At 43.0% G+C, this 19,454-nt stretch overlaps 1 protein-coding gene across 3 annotated transcripts in view; it reads left to right on the top strand.

Moving 5' to 3' along the window:
* The window catches only part of PKP1 (plakophilin 1), an 80,655-nt gene that overhangs the window by 38,751 nt on the left and 22,450 nt on the right, over positions 1-19,454 (top strand). For 2 of the 3 annotated variants that reach the window (XM_021003211.2, XM_078156435.1), the window contains exons 3-5: positions 9,828-10,222; positions 13,521-13,665; positions 16,456-16,663. In XM_021003211.2, the coding sequence (XP_020858870.1) occupies positions 9,828-10,222; positions 13,521-13,665; positions 16,456-16,663 (748 nt within the window). Of the gene's footprint in view, positions 1-3,220; positions 3,482-9,827; positions 10,223-13,520; positions 13,666-16,455; positions 16,664-19,454 lie in introns of those variants that run through there. The other variant, XM_021003212.2, reaches the window with a different exon arrangement.

Here is a 19,454-nt window from a genome sequence, read left to right as displayed (position 1 = left end):
CTGGGTTTGAGGTCAAGGAGTCCATGTTCTGCCTTTGACATATATTAGCTGTGGGACCTTGGGAAAGTTACTTAGCCTTTCTGTGCCCACAGAAATCCTCCGAGGCTCTAAGTAAAAGATAATTTGCATCAGTAGAAGGAGTTTCTACATCAGTAGTTTCCTGTTGTTGTTCAGTTATTCAGTTCAGTCATTCTGTCATGTCTATACAGAGATAAATAAGAAACAAAACAATACAGAGCTATCTAACAAATGAATACAACGTGTTTATTTATGCAACACAGACTCTACTTGTAGAAATGATCCTGGGACAAGTCTATATGTTGCAATTGTCTTTTGTGTTGAACTGTCGAACATCATTATGAGTTTTATTTTTGGTGGTGCCATTTTGCTTGAAGTTCCACCTTCTGTTTCTTCTTTCCCCTTCCTCACAGTTTCCTCTTATTTCAACTCCCTGTGGGGTAGCTGCCCAAGCCTCCTGTTCCTCTTTGTCCAGTCTCTGTAGATACCCTTGCCTAAGGAGATTCGTGACAATGGATGTCAGGGTTGGGGATCCCATCCTGCCGATCAATGTTGCTGGGAGGAATGTTGGTAAAGCTGTCTGAGGAACCATTAGGTGTCAAAGCAAAATACCATCTAAAAAACTCCATAAAGAATGAATATATTTGCGTGAGGAATGAGGAAAGGGAGAGCTGAGCTCTGGAGAGGTAATCCCAGGTTGTTCAGCTCTAATGGAGCCTGAAAACAATCTTCCTTTTCCCATGATCCCCATCTCCAGATTCTTAGGCCACATTTGCCCACTGAAGTACAAAGTTATTCATAATCTTTCAGTCAAACCAGTCAGCCTGGTTCATCTCCTGGGGGTTGCAGTTATAAAAGCTGACACTGCCATGTCTTTACTATCATAGCCTACATAACTACCCTGTATTTATTGCTTTCAGGGAAGTGGAGATAGATGGGACTGTTATACATGCACATGCTTAATATAGCCCCCAGCCTGGCATGGCAATGACATCATATCCTGTCTGCCAGCCTCACAGAGAAGAAGGGAAAAAGGGAAACAATCATTTATGATGTGCCTACTCTGTGCCAGGTTTTACAAATATTATCTAATTTGATCCTTACAATAACCCTGAGAAATAGGTGCTATTGTTATCCTCATTTTACAGTTCAGGAAACTGAGGCAAACAGAAGCTGAGTGACTTGCCTAGGATCACACAGCTAGTAAATGTCAGAAGTGAGATTCAAACTCAGCTCTTCTTGACTTTAGGCCTAGTACTCTCTATCCACTGCACCGTCTAGCTGCCTCTCTCAAAAGCAAACATGTCATACCACTATGTACCTCTTAGGATACTGCTGATGTGATTTCAGAGTCACAGTCACAGACATAGTCAATACATATTTATTAAGTACCTACTATGAGCTAGTCAGTGTGTTAAACTCTGGGGATAAAAATAAGAAAAAGAAAGCTAATCCTGGTTCTTGAGGAGCTTCCAGTCTAACGGGGGAAGACAATACACAGGGAAGCTGAAAAACCTTCCAGAAAGTCCCATTGGTTTGAGATTAAGGCAGCATGAGAAGATGTTGTCTTCACCCCGACTCACGTGAGCCTTTTCTCCAAATATTGAGCTCTGAGGAAGTGGAAATCCTTAGATTTCCAAGATGCCACCATCATTACAGCCTTTGAGAAGAAAGCTGGGAAAGTTGAATGTGGCAATTATCACAGATTTCAGATGGATTAGATAGCTGTCTGAGCTAGGAAAGGCCTGGTTAGAAACCTCTCAGCCTTGGTTGTGAACCTAAGGTTCATCATGTCTCTGTATGAGCACTGGGCCTGTCTGAACAGATCTCCTGGGTCCCTTCAGGCTAGAGCATTGAGAGACATGAGGTTAAAGAAAAGGAGAATTTTTCTTCTAACATTTATGATTTTTATTCCAATATACGCCTGAGCAAAACTGGTGAACTCCTGTTCTCAGGGATGGATGACCAGTTCCCATGACTCAAAATAACTCAGAGCGATTATTAAACAGCTACTATGTATAAGGCACTATACGATGTGCTAGGGAAACAAAAAACCAAAATGGTCCCTGCCCTCAAAGAGCTTCAGATACCAGTGCTCATGATGTTCCAAGCCGCTCAACTTCTCTTCTTGGGGATTGGTGACATCATCTGTGTCACTAGGTTGTGGCTGTGTTGGGTGGAAGTGTGGCTTCACAGCTGGCTGTCTACTTCTCTATTCCTAATCACCCAGGTCCTCTGACTCATTGGCCGCCAGAATAGTGCCCAATCAATTAGCAGGTATTTAAGAAGGCAATCCCAAATCTCAAGGAGTTTATATTCTAGTAGTCCAGATTCCTTGTATGTAGTCCACATATGCTGTGACCTAGATGGGTGTTTAGCTACTTCTCTTATCACTCAGAAGACCAAAGTTGGAATGAGAGGCTTTCTCAGAGAGGATGAGCACATGGAGTTCTCAATGGGTTGTCAGAAATGATATTCCCCAGGTGCCACTGACTGAGAACAATGGGATTCCCTGTTGCATTTCCATTAAAAGCTTGTAACACCCAACGCAGGAGCTGTTGGCTTTCCTTCCAGCCACCTGCTCCCAGGAGAGGAATGGAGGAGGAGGGTGTGGCTGCTGGCTGGTGCTACTCTCACAGACCTGGAGGAGGACTAACTGTATATATTTTTTGCTTACCATTTGCAGAGCAGTCACTCAGAATCCTAGAATGCTAGAGCTGGTCCAATCCTCTCACTTCATAGAAGAGGAAACTGAGGCCCAGATGAGTGAAGTGGCTTACAAAGGGTTACAGTTAGTGGCAAAGCTTGGACTAGAAGCCAAGGCTTCAGATGGCCCTGGCCCTGGCTCCCTCCCAGCAGACTATATCACACTTCCACTCAATGTCCAAACACTCTGGAAATCCCCAGGCCCTGATTGCTGCTTCCCTGGCTCTTGTTTCTTCTCCTTTATTATCTCTAGTGACATGATGGTGATAGGTGGTGTAGATCCAGCCTGGGAAAGAAAACTGGACACTGCCTGGGTGTATTCAACCCTGGCTGCAGCCTTGTGCCTGAAAGCTTTAGAGCTGGGAAGGACATTCAAGGTCAATTAGTGTTAACTCTCTCATTTTACAGATAAGAAAACGGAGGACTAGGGAAGTTGTGACTTGCCCAAGATCAGACAGATAATATATCTTAGAGGAAGGATTGGAACCCAGATCCTCTGATTCTAGAATCAGCATGCGTTCTACTGTACAACAAAGAGAGACGAGAGGCCTTCAATTACAAGTAAGGCTAACAGTTTGTGGCTTCTGAATTTTGGATTCAGCTTCTGGTTTTGGAACCCATCATCCAGTCCTCCAGGCTGCTGATGCCTGGGAGTTGAAGCCACAGCTTCGGTCTCGTGTTTTTCTAAGCAGATAGCTAGAGATAAGACTCTCCCACAGGAGATCAAAGGGGAGGAGGATGAATGAGAGAGCCACAGGTGAGTTGGTCTGGAAGGGGGAATTACCTGGTGATTACCTAACCCCGGCACATATGCTGGGTGGGAGGGCTGCTGGACTTGGCTACAGCTCATCTTCAGCAAGGTGAATCCTAAGTCACCACCTGTGTGGAGAAGTTTTCTCAGGCAGGATGTTGATGCTTCAGTCTGAGAGCAAGTCAGAGCAGATCTGATCCAGAAAAGCCTTGAAAGCTCATGGGAAAAAAAGTGGTGGACAGTTCAGTTCCCAAAGCTGCCAGCATTGTAAGGCTCCTCCTCGTGGAACTTGGCTTCTGGGTGTTAAAATGGAATCTGTTCTGTGCCTCATTGTCCTTTGTTCTCTGAGATGACGGGATTATTTCTCATACCAAGCTTCCCACAGCAGTCATCTGTGTCATCAAGAGTGAGGAACGCTTGAATTGCCTCATTCACACACCCTACAAGCCCACCTCATTGTGGCCAGGATGCCCAAACAAGGAGAGGCTATGGTTAGCCTCCCTCAGTGAGTGTCCTTCAAGGTGGCCAGTCCAATGGCTAAGCTATCTTCCTCTGGGAGGTCTCCCCAAGGATCTGCCTTGCAGCCCTACGTGTCCTTTAAGTAAAGATGTATATCCTTGAAATAGGAAGGGGCAGAATATCTGAAGGGAGACCCTGTCTTACTATTACCTCTTTTCCTCAGCTATCTACCTTAGCTTTCTCACCAGAATCATTGTAAATCTCTCCAGGGCTCTGATAGCAAAACCCATCTGTTCCTGCCAAATGCCAGGGTTGGGGTGGGTAATAGTGATGGGGATAACAGCAATTTGGTGGGTCTGATTCCCACAGGCTTCACCAAAGGAAGGGATCTTGAGAGGACCTTTCTCCACTACATCCTTGTTAGACTTTGAGAATCAGTATAAGTAGGACTCACTGAAATTACTCTGGATGGATTGATTCTGCCATGATGAATCAATGTAGGCTCACCTCTGCTCAAATCAACCCAATCAACAAACACTTATTAAGCACCTACTGTGGCAGGTGTTGGGAATAAAATGACAGACAGTCCTTGCCCACATGGAGCTAATATTTCACTAGGGAATTCAACATGTAAATAGACAAATAAATGCAAGATAATTTGAAGGGAAAAAGAACACTGATGAGTAGAGGGATCAGGAAAGATTTCCCACCGGAACTGAACTTGGAGGAAGCTGGCGATCCTAAGAGCCAGAGAAAAGGGAGTATGGATTATACTGGGGATCAGAGTCCATGGTATAAGAGGAGATATCCTTACCTTCAAGGACTCTGCCTTCTTAGTAGGGACAGAGGAAATAAATGCTTCCCCATCCCCCAGAAGTAGCACTGAGGAACAACTTTTGATAATAAGAGGAACAAGGAAAAATTAAAAATGTTTATTATTAAATATTCAAAATCCAGAGCAGCTAGGTGGAACAATGGATAGAGCACTGGCCCTAGAGTCAGGAGGACTTGAGTTCAAATCCAACCTCAGACACTAGCTGTGTGACCTTGGATAAGTCACTTAACCCTGATTGCCACCCTCCCAAATCCGCTGGAAGCCTTAAGGCCTGGTCCACTCTGAGGCAGTTTGGCCATGGTAATATTGGGGTTCTTTCATTATAGAAGATGCTAGAAGAGCTAGGGAAAGGGGAACACAGGCCTTCAGGGATGCCTCCTCTGCCACTCAAGAAGGCTGGGCAGGGCTGTACCTGGTTCCTATCTGTTCTTGTACATTGATCACTGGCTCATCCTAAATTCGGGGGGGGGGGGTCATTTTCCATTATCTAATTGGTCTCCCCCTTTGAAAGTAAAAATTCTTTCACCTTCTACTTCATGTGGTTGTTGTGAGGGGAATGCTTTGCAAATGCTTTTTTTTTTTGCTCTTTGGTGAGGCAATCGGGGTTAAGTGACTTGCTAAGGGCCACACAGCTAGTAAGCGTCATGTGAGTAAACTCTTTTGTAAACTTTATAAAGTGTAACATCAGTGAGTTGCTGTTATTATTAGCCACATTTCCCCCCCCCCTTAAAGTCCTACTCTGATGCCTCATCACTTTACCTTTCTGGCCTCAGTTGCCTCATCTACAAAATAGGTGTAAAGCTACTTGTAGAAGAGTTACCACAACAGTTGTATATGCAAAGTGCTCTGTAAACTGTAAAGCACTTTATGAAGGCTGGTGGTAGCTGCTATTGTTATGTGATTATTCATCTTTTCCTTATCTTTTTCTTTTTTTCTTTTGAAGGAGGATGAAATGACTTTTAATAAGGATAAGCAGGATGTTTTCGAATTACCATCACAACCCAACATTTCTGTTTGTAAACAATTTGTGGCAAGGAAAGGGAAAGACTGCATCACCTGGAGGAGCCAGACACGAATGGGGGGAGCTCTCACTAGGGAGAAGCCGGATAGGATTGCTTTTAGAAGGATGACACAGACATATTGAAGAGGGGAAATGAAACACTTTGGGCTAGTCTATAGCTTCATCACCTTTTGTGAGATTTCCGGAAAAGTCCTGGGTCAAGTCACTATCCTGCTATTATTCTTTTATGTTTAACACTCTTCAGACTCTCAGGCAGGCTATTAAGACTATTAGTACCACTGAGTAGGTGGCATAGTGGGTGAAGTGCTGGACTTGGAATCAGAAAGATCTGAGTTCAAAACTTGACTCAAATATGTGCTGTGTTAGCCTGAGTAGCTTCAATTTTCTCATCTATAAAATGGGGATAATAATAGCACCAGAACCCCAGGCGGCATGGATAGAGTGCCAGGCCTTGAGTTAGGAACACTCATCTTCCAGAGTTCAAATTCAGCCTTAGACACTTACTAGCTGTGTGACCTTGGTCAAGTCACTTAACCCTGTTTGCCTCAGTTTCCTTATCCGTAAAATGAGCTGGAGAAGGAAATGGCAAGCCACTCCAGTATCTCTGCCAAGAAAACCCAAAATAGGGTCATGAATTCAGACACAACTGAACAACAACAAAATAGCACCTACCTCCCAGAGTTGTGAGACTCAGATAAGATAGTATATGGGAAGTGTTTTGTAAAACCTTAAGGTTGCACATACATGCTAGCTATGGCTCAAGCAGATGAAATAACTGGTCTTTGTCGTGCAATAATGTTTTTAGGATATAAGATCCTTTCTCCATAGGTTCTACAAGCATCCTCAATAAAACTCTAGTAGTGGGCAGGACAATAGGGATGTGAGCTCATCCTTACTTCATTGTGTTACTAGTGGCCTGAAAGAGTGAAAATAATCTGCAAAAATATTTAACTTGTTCCCAGCTCACATGCTGTAGGAATTGCTAGAAGGTTAACGTTATCCCTCTCATTTTCAACTTTCAACTCTATGGGGGACTTACTACGTAGAAGCCTGAGGGCCTGGTCTGCTCTGAGGCAGTTTGGCCATGGTAGTATTGGCTAGCTTCGTTTACAAACAAGGGTTCACTTGCCTGTGGTTTATCATGTACCCCATCCTATTCCCACAAGATTTTAATTTCTTCCACGAGGGACAGGAATCAAAGACTGAACCTGTGATTTCTTTAGTAAAGGTAACACTAATTTAGTAGCGAGAACTCCAAGTGAGGAAACTTCATTTCACAAGGCAGGTCAGAACTCTCTCTGTAATCCCTAACTTTAAAGAGTTGCCTAGACCAGGTCTTAAACATGCAACCAGAGGGCTACATGTAGCCCACAGCACCCCCAAATGTGGCCTGAACCAGACTAAACTGTCATTCCTTGCTGATTTTATGGTTGATGTGTTAAGATAGATAGATAGATAGATAGATAGATAGATAGATAGATAGATAGATAGATGATAGATAGATAGATAGATAGATGATAGAGGGATGGATGGATAGATGGATGGATAGATGAATAGATAATAGATGATAGATGGATGGATGAATGGATGGATGGATGGATGGATGGATGGATGGATAGATAGATCAACAGACAAATAAACATGTGGTTTTCTAAGTCAATGTATAACACACAGGATGGTATTATGGATGGTTTAGTGGCCTGTTTCTGTTTGAGTGTGACTCCACTGAGAGATTAAGGGAGTGGTTCAGGGTCACTCAGACAATGACAGGACTCAAGTCCTCCTGGCTTCAAGGACTATACCTCATTGCCTCTTGTCTTCTACCAGATCTCTGTATTTTAAAGCTGTTCATTTCATGAAGATTGGAGAGTAAAAGTGCTCGGTTCTGGCAGCATGTTATGATGCTGCTCTTAGAGTTTTATGGCAACATGTCCAGTTAGGGTGATTGTAGATAACAGTCTGTTATCTACAATCTGTGATTATCTGCAACATCTGTGATAATGCTCTGCATTTTGTACGCTTCCTTTGCTAAATTCTCAAGAATATTTTGAGGTCTCTATTTGTAGTATGGGGATTTGCCATTGGTTAGTTTATGGAAGGTAGTGAGCTAACAATGTGTAATTCTAGCCACCAGGTTATGGATTGCTAAAGTTATTGTTATAGTTGCTGTTATTATTATTGGTAGTAGGACTACTACAGAATGGGACCTTGTGTTTATGACCATGGGGCACAAACTCCATCAGGTCCTAGAAAGCCAGAAAGGCTTCCATTCTGGACCTGGCAATGACCAGCCTAGCAAAGCTTAGAAAGGCCCTGCTCTAAAAAGTTGGCCGTGAGGGGATGGTTTTTTTTTTTTGTGGGGAAGGAAGGAATTAGAGATGGGGAGCATCACAACTTACGAAGGCCACGCCCAAGTTTTCCATTGGCATCAATGGAAGGAAGACCCATATTGACAAGGGACACTCATATTAATGATGAGGTACCTGTGCTGATAAGGAGGTATTCACACTTTTCCTTGAGATATTGAAGTTTTGTCATCATGATTGTGGGTGGTCCACTGCCTGAGGTGCCCTACATTCAGGGTGGGGTTAACTTTAGACAGCAGACTGGGAAATCCCCCCCCCCCCCCATTCCTTATCTGGGCATCAGAGACTTTCTATGTGATGTCATTGGGGAGGTGTGATTAGCAGTACCAAATGCTCTGCCCCTCCCCGCCCCCCCATCTAATCAGAGAGAGCCTGAACTTTACCATTGGCAAGGTAAATACTCCTGGGTAACATGAGGTTGCATAGACCACTTTTTGACCTAGGGAAGTGATCAATCTCTTTTTTTCGCATTGCTATCTGTCCTGAGCCTGTGTCTTCCCTGTAAAATGAGGATATCAATGATTTGTATTACTTATCTCATAGAGTTGGTAGGAAGATGAAATGAGAAGTAAAGTGCTTTGCAAACCTTTAAACTCTATAGCAATGTCACCTATGACAACCTTTGATTGTCAGTTCTAATGATAGGGATATAGAAACATGGATAATCTCCAAATCCTTTTTATTCCACTTTGCCATATATCATTAGATCGTTTTGTAAAAATTTTATTTTCCTAATTCTGTTTGATTCAGGATGGCATAAAGTAGGCTTCCATTCCTCAAGCAGGGAGGAGCAGGAGACCCGGGTTTGAATCTCATCTCCAACCCTGAATTAGCTCTGTAACTGGGTAAATCCCCAGATTACTTCCCCAGGCCCCAAATAGATACCTTATTGGTAAAGTAGGAAAGATAATACATACACTAATTGAATTATAGGTTTGCTGTAGTAAAAGTGCTTTGTAAACCTTGAAGTGCTCCAGGAATGGAAACTATTATTATTCTAAGGGGAGGTCGTCTAAATGCTTGATGGATATTAAGGGAAACTAAGATTGGGATTAGCCATAAGAACTCTAAGATTTGGAGGGTCCTTAGAGATCATCTAATCCAGGGGTGGGGAACCTGGGGCCTTGAGGCCACATGTGGCCCTCTAGATCCTCAACAGAAGACAGTCAAAGGGCTGCACTTGAGGACCTAGAGGGCCACATGTGGCCTCAGGGCCCCAGGTTCCCCACCCCTGATCTATTCCAACGCTTTTATTTTATATGTAAAGAAACTGGGTGGAGAGGGCACTGGATTTGGAATGGGAGGTACTGGATTGTCTTGATTTTGCCATTTATCAGCTTTGTGACCCTCCGGGCTCCTTTCCTTATCTGTGAAATGCTAAGACCTTTGAAATTCCTTCCAGCTCTCACTCCCTGTTCCTACTTGACTCATCCTATTGTCCCGGTGACCTATTCTTATCACAGCACTCAGCACAGTGCCTGGCACATACTAGGTGTTTAACAAATGTTTATTGACTGATTGACTTATTCTGGTCCATGATCTCCGCAGACCATGGGTTAGGTTAGCATGCCTGTGGGATATGAAGAGCTGAGTATACTTTATAGTTTGACTCTGGGTGTCTTTGGGCAAAGGAAGTTGAATATGCTGTTTTTCCCCCCTTTCCCTGATCAGATCTACAATGGGACCCTCAAGAGAGACACAGATAATAGGCGCTTCAGCTCCTACAGCCAGATGGAGAACTGGAACCGTCAGTACAACCGAGGCAACTGTAACACCATTGGCCCCGGCAGCGACATCTACTTCCAGCAGAACATCAAGGCCAGTCGGAGTGAGCCAGACCTGTACTGCGACCCCCGGGGGACCCTGCGGAAAGGCTACTCGGGCAACAAGAGCCACAAAACCATCCAGAATCGCTACAGCTTTTACAGCACCTGCAGCGGCCAGAAGCCTGTGAAGAAGTGCCCGGTGCGCCCTCCTTCCTGCACGTCCAAGCAGGATCCCATCTACATTCCACCTATCTCCTGCAATAAGGACCTCTCCTTCGGCCACTCGAGGGCCAGCTCCAAGTAAGTGCTAGGGACTCAGCCGTAAACTGGTTCACACACACTCAGATGTTCCGAGCTCTTTCAGCATGCAGAGTTTTATACTGGGCACTGGGGTGGGGCTAGTCAGAGGAGCGGAAGGCATCCTGTCATTGGAGATCCCAGACTGATGGAGGGAACTCTTAGTCTGATGGGGGAGACATCTGCCCTCAGGGAGATCCCAGTCTCTTGGAGGTGCATAGAATATGCACCTCATGAATTCTCAATTTGACGTGGGCAATATAGAATCAGACCTTAGAAATTCTCAATCTGATGAAGGAGACACAGGTCCTGGCCTCAGGGAGCCTCCAGTCTGACAGTCTGATGAGAGGGAGAGAGAGAAGGAGAGAAGGAGAAAGAGAGACAGAGACACACACACACACAGACACACAGAGACACAGACACAGATGGACAGACAGAGAGAGGGAGAGAGAGAGACAAAGAGAGGGAAGGAGGGAGGGAGAGAGAAACAGAGAGAGATAGAAAGAGAGAAAGAGAGAGGGAAGGAGAGACAAAGAGAGAAAGAGAGAGAGAGAGATACAGAGAGACAGAGACAGAGAACACTCACCCAGGACTCAGACACAGGACATAGGCACAGCAAATAGAACAAGGCCCAGCAAGTGAAAAGTCAAATTTTCAAATGCTGTTAACTAGAGGCAGTGTTGAGGACAGCTGGATTTCACAGTTTTTAGTGTTTTGCACCAACAAAATAGAGGGAACACAGATTAATGGGACTGAGTATCCCCTGAAGTTTTGAAAAGAACATGTTTTTGTGGAGACTGTTGGGGAAAACACATACAAAGGGATGGAGACAATTCGGGCAGTGAGGCAGGCAAACATGCCTGGGTCCTGAGAAGGTGGAGAGGGAAGGAGAGACTGGAGCCAGGATTTGTTTAGGAAAGACAGGGCAACGGAGGGTGCACCTCTCTGGCCCAGGACGGGATCTCCCTGAAGTCTTTTTGAATAGCAGTTGTTTCATTCATTGTATACATGACCTCAGCACCTAGCACAAGGCCTGTAGCATGGCAGGGGCTTAACAGGCAGCAGTAGATTGTCTATGTGGTCTCGATTCTTCTGAGCTCATCTGCTGTTCTCACAATCAGAATGTCCCTACATGGTGAAGCTGGCACTGCCAACATCCTGAAAGTCAGTTGATCAATTAGCATGCATTTATTAGGCACTTACTGTGTCCCAGACACAGTGATAATAATAATAGCTAGCATTTATATAGTTACATACTTATATAAATAAATGTATCTATATAAATACATATTTATATGTCTGTAAGTATATAGAGATATCTACATGTCTATAGATATATACTTATATGGAGGCAGCTAGGTGGCTCAGGGGATAGAGCAGTGAACCTGGAGTCTAGCCCCAGATACTTATTAGCTATATGACCCTGGGCAAGTCACTTACCTCTTTTTGCCTCAATCCACTGGAGAAGGAAATGGCAAACCACTCCAATATCTTTGCCAAGAAAATCCCATGGACAGTATTGGCATGCTATGGCCCATGGGCTCACAAAGAGATGGACATAACTGAATAACAAGCATTTATATAGTGCTTTTAGATATACAAAGCACTTTATATGTATTGTTTAATTTTATTCTAACAACAATCCTAGGGCGGGGTAGGTGCTGTTATCATTATTATTATTTCCATTTTGCAGTGAGGAAATTGAGGTAGACAGGGGTGATTTACTCAGGGTCACACATTTAGAAGTGCCTGAGGCTGGACTTGATCTCAGGTCTCCCTGACTCTAGGCTCAGCCATTCTTTAACTTTAAACCATTGCCCCCAGCGTCTCTGCTCTAGTGCTAGAATGTAACAGCAAGATTTCAAAATGATTTAGGGTAGAAAATAATGGGGAGATACCTCTTCATTGTTGTATTCTCCTTTGGTGACTACAAGATGGCAGCCCCAGGCCTTGATTCATTATCTCAAGTCAAAGGCATTTGCAAAAAAAGAAAAAGAAAAGAAAAGAAAAAGTGAAGATTTGAGTTTCTTAATAGACTTTCAGTAGGGTAGGACTTAAAGGATGGTAGGATTCAGATGGGGAGAAGGGAAAAAAGGACCTAATCCAATAGAAATACAATTCACTAAGGGAAGGTGGGAATGCATAGGGAGTATTTGGGAAACATGAGGACACCTATTTAGCTGGAGTGGGAGGTTGGTATAGTGGAATAATTGGGGATAAGGGAAGAAAGCTAAGTTAGAGTCAGATTGTGGAGGACATTAGAAACCAGGTAGGAATCTGGACTTTTTTGCTGTAGGCATTAGAGAGCTATTGAGGATAATTTAGTCAGGCAGGGAGAGATTTGATGAAGCAATGTGCTAGATTGACAGGACTGAGGAAAAACAATGGGAAGAGATTAATAAGGAGGCATTAGTTCACACACAAGATGATAAGGATGGAGCTATGGGGCAGACTGGGGAATGGGAAAGAATGAGGGACTTGAACAATGAAGACTTGCTGCACTTGGTGACTGATGGGTCCACCCCTATCCACTTTCCCCTGGTCACTTCATGATGAGTGGTACCTATATTTCAGATGCCTGATTGGAATCCGGGGTGTGATCTGTGGTGAGGAATGAAGCTCCATGAGGTCATGTTTATCTTTGTGTCTCTAGCCTAGCACAGGACCTTGAATGCAAGAGGTGCTTAACAAATGCTTATTAAATTGAATGGAAGCTAGCTGGTGCATAGGGAGACCAAAGACAGAATCTCAGTCTCATTACAACCATTATGTTACCAACTCTGAATTAACGTCATCCTTTCCTGGAAGAGGGTGGATCAGCTATGTGTTCTTGGGTGGAGACATTCCAGTCAATGAGTCCATTCCCATCACAGATAGGTTCATATTAGAGGAACTGTTTCCATGAGGGAGGGACAGGTAGCTGGCAAAGTGAATAAAGCAATTGGCCTGGAATCAGGAAGACATATCTTCTTGAGTTCAAATCTGGCTATGTAACCCTGGGTAAGTCACTTAATCCTGCTTGCCTCAGTTTCCTCAACTGTAAAATGAGCTGGAGAAGGAAGTGGCAAACCACTCTAATATCTTCGCCAAAAAAAACCCCAAATGGAGTCATGAATGACTGAACAAACGAAAGGTGTAAATGCTGGTTCAGCAGCTCTCACTGCTTCCATCTTGATTCTTTAGAGTAGTGATGAGGTTCTGGAAGATATGTCGGAGCTGGCCTCAAGGGCCTGGAGAACCTGAGGCAGGATGTCCTGTGCTAGGCCAGGGTAACCCATGTACTGCTCCTTCTCTTGCTCAGGATCTGCAGTGAAGACATAGAGTGCAGTGGCTTGACTATCCCCAAGGCTGTGCAGTTCCTGAGCTCTCAGGATGAGAAGTACCAAGCTATTGGGGCCTATTACATCCAGCACACCTGTTTCCAGGATGAATCTGCCAAGCAACAGGTAACCAACTGCATACTTTCCCCTTGAATCTGCACAAGCAAGACCTAGATGTTGGTCTGGTCCTATGTTTAAGTTGAGTAGAGGCTTTCTCTCTGCTGGCTCTTTGTCATTCTGCCCAGCCCCCTGGAGTAGGTTATGGTGCTTGGTATGGCGCATAAATAGGACTAGGCTGAATGATCATCAACATTGAAATTTCTCCTCTGTCCAGTCCTTTTTTCTGCCTTTTCCCCTCCCCTCAACCACCACTTACCAACTTCTCATCATTCCAACTAGCCTGACTTAACTTTCCTGCTTTTTAATTGGTTGTCCATAACCCTAATCAAATGAGATACCATATGTAAAGCATTTTGTAAACCTTTAAGCACTATATAAATGGTAGTTATTATTACTAGCTATTATTATAACTTAATACTACCAAGCTAAATGTCACCTAGTGATAGGAAGGAAGTATGGTATAGTGGAAAAGAGGGCTGCATGTGGAACCAGAAGACTTTGAAGTTAGGGGTTCAAACCTCAACTTTGCTACTTATTAATTGCGTCTTTTAGGTAAGCCATTTAACCTGTCTCTAGGCTTTGTTTTCTGCATAGGTAAAATGCAGGGGTTGGATTAGATGACCTCTTCTGTCTCTTTGAGACCCAATGTTCTCTAATCGCATTGGTGACTTGTCCAAGGTCACACAGATAGGTAGTGATAGAGCTGTCCACCACACTCCTCATTCAATACTCTTCCCATTCCATCATGCTGCTTTAGACAGGTGCACAGGTAATTCAGAGATTCATATTACATTAAAAAATTCTCACTGATTCAGAAATCAGGGGATTTCTCTTCCAAGAAATTTGAACCCAAATTCTATATTTGTTTTTCTTTATTTTGATTTTTTTTTTAGCTTTATGGTGAGGCAATCAGGGTTAAGTATTCCATTGAGAAGCAACACGATTTCCATTTTAAATTGCTAGTACTTTGTATTATATAAGAGACTAATTTCTTTTTTTGTTTAGTTTTTTTCTTTTTTAGACAATTGGGGTTAAGTGACTTGCCCAGGGTCTTACAACTAGTAAGTGTCAAGTGTCTGGTCTGAGGCCAGGTTTGAACTCAGGTGCTCCTGACTCCAGGGCTGGTGCACTATCCACTGTGCCACCTAGCTGCCCCTATTCTGATTTCTTTAAAGAATAAAATCAAACCCTCCCTGCAGGAGGACAGGGCTCTTCAGGAGCCTGTAGACTTAGGACCTGTGCGTGGTGCTGACTGTTTATCTAAAGTGGGAAGGGGGCCATAGAAACCTCAATACCTGTCTCTGCCTGACTTTAAGCACTTTGTGCAGATCCTCTGAAATTAATAGATACTTGTGTGAAATTAACACAGCATTGGGATTGATGGTGAATGTAGAGCTAGAAGAATCCAAAGACGCCATCAAACCCAGACCCTTCATTTTTATGGATGGGGAAAATGAGGTATGGGGCCATTAAAGGACTTGTCCAAAGACACACAGATAGTGAGAGATGGTACTTGAATCTCTGGTTTCAGAGCCACTGTTCTTTCTACTGTATTTCACTGCTTCTTTTGGCTTGATTTACATTTGAAATACTGCCATTTTTTTATGAACCATATATATATATATGTATATAGCTACATATGTGTATTATATATTCAAACATGTCTTATATGTGAGTGTTTACTGATTCATTTTGAACATTCGTTACCAACATCCCTCCCCACCCATATTGTATTCTTCCTTGAAATGAGGGCAAGTATTAAATAAGATTGATGGAAACCATTCTAAACCCCAAGCCTGTCACCTCACTATGAAGGAGGAAATATGTAATTGTTTATTTTAATGGCAACAATTGGTCTGATTTCTGAATTGATCCTATTTGGACAGCTGAAGAATCATGCTTGCCTTGCATTAGGAGTCATAAGAGCAAAGACTGTGGAATTTAGAACCTAAAGGGACTTTAGATATTGGTCATCCAGCCCCACTTATTCACAAACACATGCACACACACAATTTAAGGGTGAGTGTACTTAAGTCCAGAGGAGGAAATCATGCCCAGAATCACATAGGTGGGTGGGAAGAAGCAAAGGTAGAATTTGAACCCCTCCTGTATTCCTTACACTTCATCATAATTTCATACTTTGTTTTGAAATTACAAATATTTTAAAATACATTTTTAAAAATTATATTCCTCTACCTAGATAATTTATACCAGATACCTGGGCATATTTCAGAACTTGTTTCATTGGGAAATTGATCTGAGATGATATGAGTGTCACTAGTATGTTCATACCTTTTGTTGAATATTTGTACTTTCTTGGGCCAGTTTAGACAATCAAATAAATCCCTCTAAATCCTTAAGGACTTTTCATGTACAGACTGCCTGATAAAATAAAGGCTGTTCCATTCCTGATTTGCATTTACTACCTTCAATATGGGAGCTGGAGAATCTGTTTCCCACATTTGGGGTAACTTAGACATGAGCTACCCTGAAGTTCTATTGGAAGCTTTTCTTTGAGTAATCCCATGTAGTGGCAATAGCCTAGAGAGAAATGGACCCTTTAGGGAGCAGTCCCATAGGATCAAACCCAGGTCCCTGGAAGACTGTAGTCTTGGGAACTTTAAACCACAGGTTATACTTTTTATATATTTTGCATTTATTTTTCTTTCTATACATTCTTTTCCTGGAATTGCATATGAATTTCTTGATGACAGAGAGGGATTGTTTAATTTTTATTCTTTTATCCCCAACAAATGAGTTTCTGACTGTATGTCCGTTGCTTCCCTGCTACTCTAGGTATACCAGTTGGGAGGAATTTGCAAACTGGTGGCTCTCCTCCGGAGCCCCAATCAAAACGTCCAGCAAGCTGCAGCTGGAGCCCTCCGCAACCTGGTCTTCAGGAGCTCCACTAACAAGCTGGAGACCAGGAGACAGAATGGGATCCCAGAGGCTGTGAACCTCCTGAGGAGGACCGGGAGCACTGAGATCCAGAAGCAGCTCACTGGTGAGTTCCTTCCCCTTCCCAAGCTTCTCTCTCCTCTCTCTCTGCCCTTCCAGCCTCTAACTTCCCTCCTCCCTTCTGCCTTCCATGAAAAGCTAAGGGGACAGAAATAGGGGGACAGGACACCTCTTGGGCAACTAGGGATTAGTTTGTAGGGTCGCGCAGGGTAAGTGACTAGTGTGGATGGAGGCCACAGTCTCCATCTCCTGGGGAGCCCTGTGTCATTAGCTTGGGGAGTCATGTGAGGCAGGAAGAGAACAAAGCCAAAGGAATTTGGGGCGAGTGATAGAATTCTAGAGCTAAATGAGCCTTCTAGATCACTTAGTCCAATGTTTTCAGAGGAAGAATCTAAAACTGCAAGAAATTAAGTAATTTACAAATTTTTCCAGGAACTGGTTCATACTTCTTTCACTTTACCCATGATCCAAGCCGGGGAATCAAATATGATCAAAGATGTCAGAGGCCAGTGGATATTTCAGAAGAAGGGGAAATAGGTTGACTGCGTGCCACATCTGACAGTCATCTTAGCAAAGTGGACTTACTTTTTATGGAGAGGGCATAAACATTTGGGAGCTATTCTTTGAATTCCCCAAAAAGTAAATATGAGCATATTGGTGGACATGACAAGGAGGAATGGAACCCCCCCCAACAAATGGAACTGCTGAGGTTACCCTAGAGATACCCAATGGTGATGTTCAGCTCATCATCATCAAAACTTTTCTTAAGTGTCTAATTGGATAGGGCGCCATATTGGGTGTGGTATAGAGCAAGTTTTTAGTCATTTTTGAGTCATGTCTGACGCTTCATGACCCCACTTAGGGTTTTCTTGGCAAAGACGTTGGAATGGTTTGCCATTTTGTTCTCCAGCTTATTTTCCAGATGAGAAATCTGAGACAAACAGGGTCAAGTGACTTGCCTAGGGTTGCACAGCTAGTAAGTGTCTGAGGCCAGATTTGAACTCAGGTCTTTCTGACTCCAGGTTCAGTGCTCTATCCATTGTGCCACCTACCTACCCATAGAGGAGGTGTATATATGTAATATATACATAGATATATTATCTACCTTCTAGGAGCTGACAGCCTAAGACCTTACGGGAGATGAGCATGTAGAGACAGATCAGCTTTAATATTGATATTGTATGCAGATCAAGGGTAAATGCATTTTGGAATATAGAGAGTGAGAGGGTGAGGCATAGTGAGTGACTAGTATGATGTGGCACCCAGGTCTTACACGTGGATTCCAAAAAAATTCCTCATAAGTATGATATGAGAGGGGAGACTAGACAGCAGTTAATATGAAAAGGAGTTTTTAGTGGACTGCAAGCTTGATGTGAAACAACAGTGTGTTACAGCAACCCACAAAGCTAGTGAGATCTTAGGATGCACTGAGAGAGATTCAGCTTCCAGAAAGAAGGCTAGTTGCACTGTACCTGCTCAGATGACATGGAGTTTTGTGTTCAGTTCAGGATGCCACATTTTAAAAAGGCGTTAGTTAAGGTAGAGAGCATCCATCTGGAAAAGGCATGCTTGATGGCGAAGGACCTCAAAATCACACAGTACAAAGATGTGTTGAAGGCACTGAGGATGCTTAACTTGGAGAAAAAAAGACTTCGGGGAGACATGAATTAAGAGACTGTGATATGGAAAAGAGATTAGAGTTGGCCCCAAAGGAAAAATGAGGAGTAATGAGTAGAAATTAAAAAGAAACAGATTTAGTCTCAATATCTGCTTCACTTGTGTTTGGATTAGTGGCTGATGGGACACACTTGGCTTAGGTCTTAAGGCACAGTTTGATTTGTATTGCCAAGATGTAACACTATAGATTGGGTTGTGGAAGCAGGGAACTTATTTTAGGTGTATGGGGGCCACCCAAACAAAAGGGGGGCAGAGCTAGGCAGATGGTGAAAAGGTATGTCTGGGGGAGCAGCTAAGTGGTGCAATAGATAACGCTCTGGCCTTGGAATCAAGAGGACCTGAGTTCAAATCCAGCCTCAGACACTTGAAATTTACTAGCTGTGTGACCCTGGGTAAGTCACTTAACCCCGATTGTCTCATCAAAAAACAAAAACAAAAAAAAGAAAGAAAGAAAGAAAAAGAAGAAGAAATGTGTCTGATGGGAGTAATTTAATTCAAGAAATATTACCAGAACACTATTACATTCACACAATTTGCTGCGGATACCATGTGCCTCAGTTTCCTCATTTGTAAAATAAGAAAAATAATACTTGCATTATTTGAGGGGGTAGGTAAAAATTGGCCCTCTCAGGCTTGCTGTAGCACTTTGCAAACCTTAAAAATGTAAACAAACAATAAGAGCTGTTATTATGTTATTAATCACATTATTTTATTTCACTATTAACATTACTTAACGACAATAGTAATTTTTAAAAAAGTGTCTCTGCCTCTGAGGCACTTAAAATCCAGCTGGACACCAATCTTACAGACAGGAAATAACTGAAGAACAGTATCAGATTGGATATAATTAAGTGCCAAAATATGTGTCAACACTTCTTTTGAGTTCGTACTATGTGCCTTGCACTAACTCTAACTTACATTTATATTAAAGTTTGCAGAGTGCTTTCCTCACAATTCTGAAAGGAAATTCTTATGCCCATTTTACAGATGAGGAAAAGGAAACTCTGAGAGGTTGTGCCATGCTCATGGTCATGTAACTAATACACGGCTGAATTTGAACCCAGGCCTCCTGACTCAAAGCCCCAAACTCTATTCACTGAGCAGCACTTCTTCCCATGCTGTATAAGATAAAGAAGCCTAAAATAAAAACTATATTCTCC

Source organism: Phascolarctos cinereus, unplaced genomic scaffold (assembly GCF_003287225.1).
Source record: "Phascolarctos cinereus isolate Bilbo 61053 unplaced genomic scaffold, phaCin_HiC Scaffold_5;HRSCAF=322, whole genome shotgun sequence".
In the NCBI taxonomy this organism is placed as follows: Eukaryota; Metazoa; Chordata; class Mammalia; order Diprotodontia; family Phascolarctidae; genus Phascolarctos; species Phascolarctos cinereus.
This window is presented reverse-complemented; position numbering and strand designations above follow the sequence as displayed.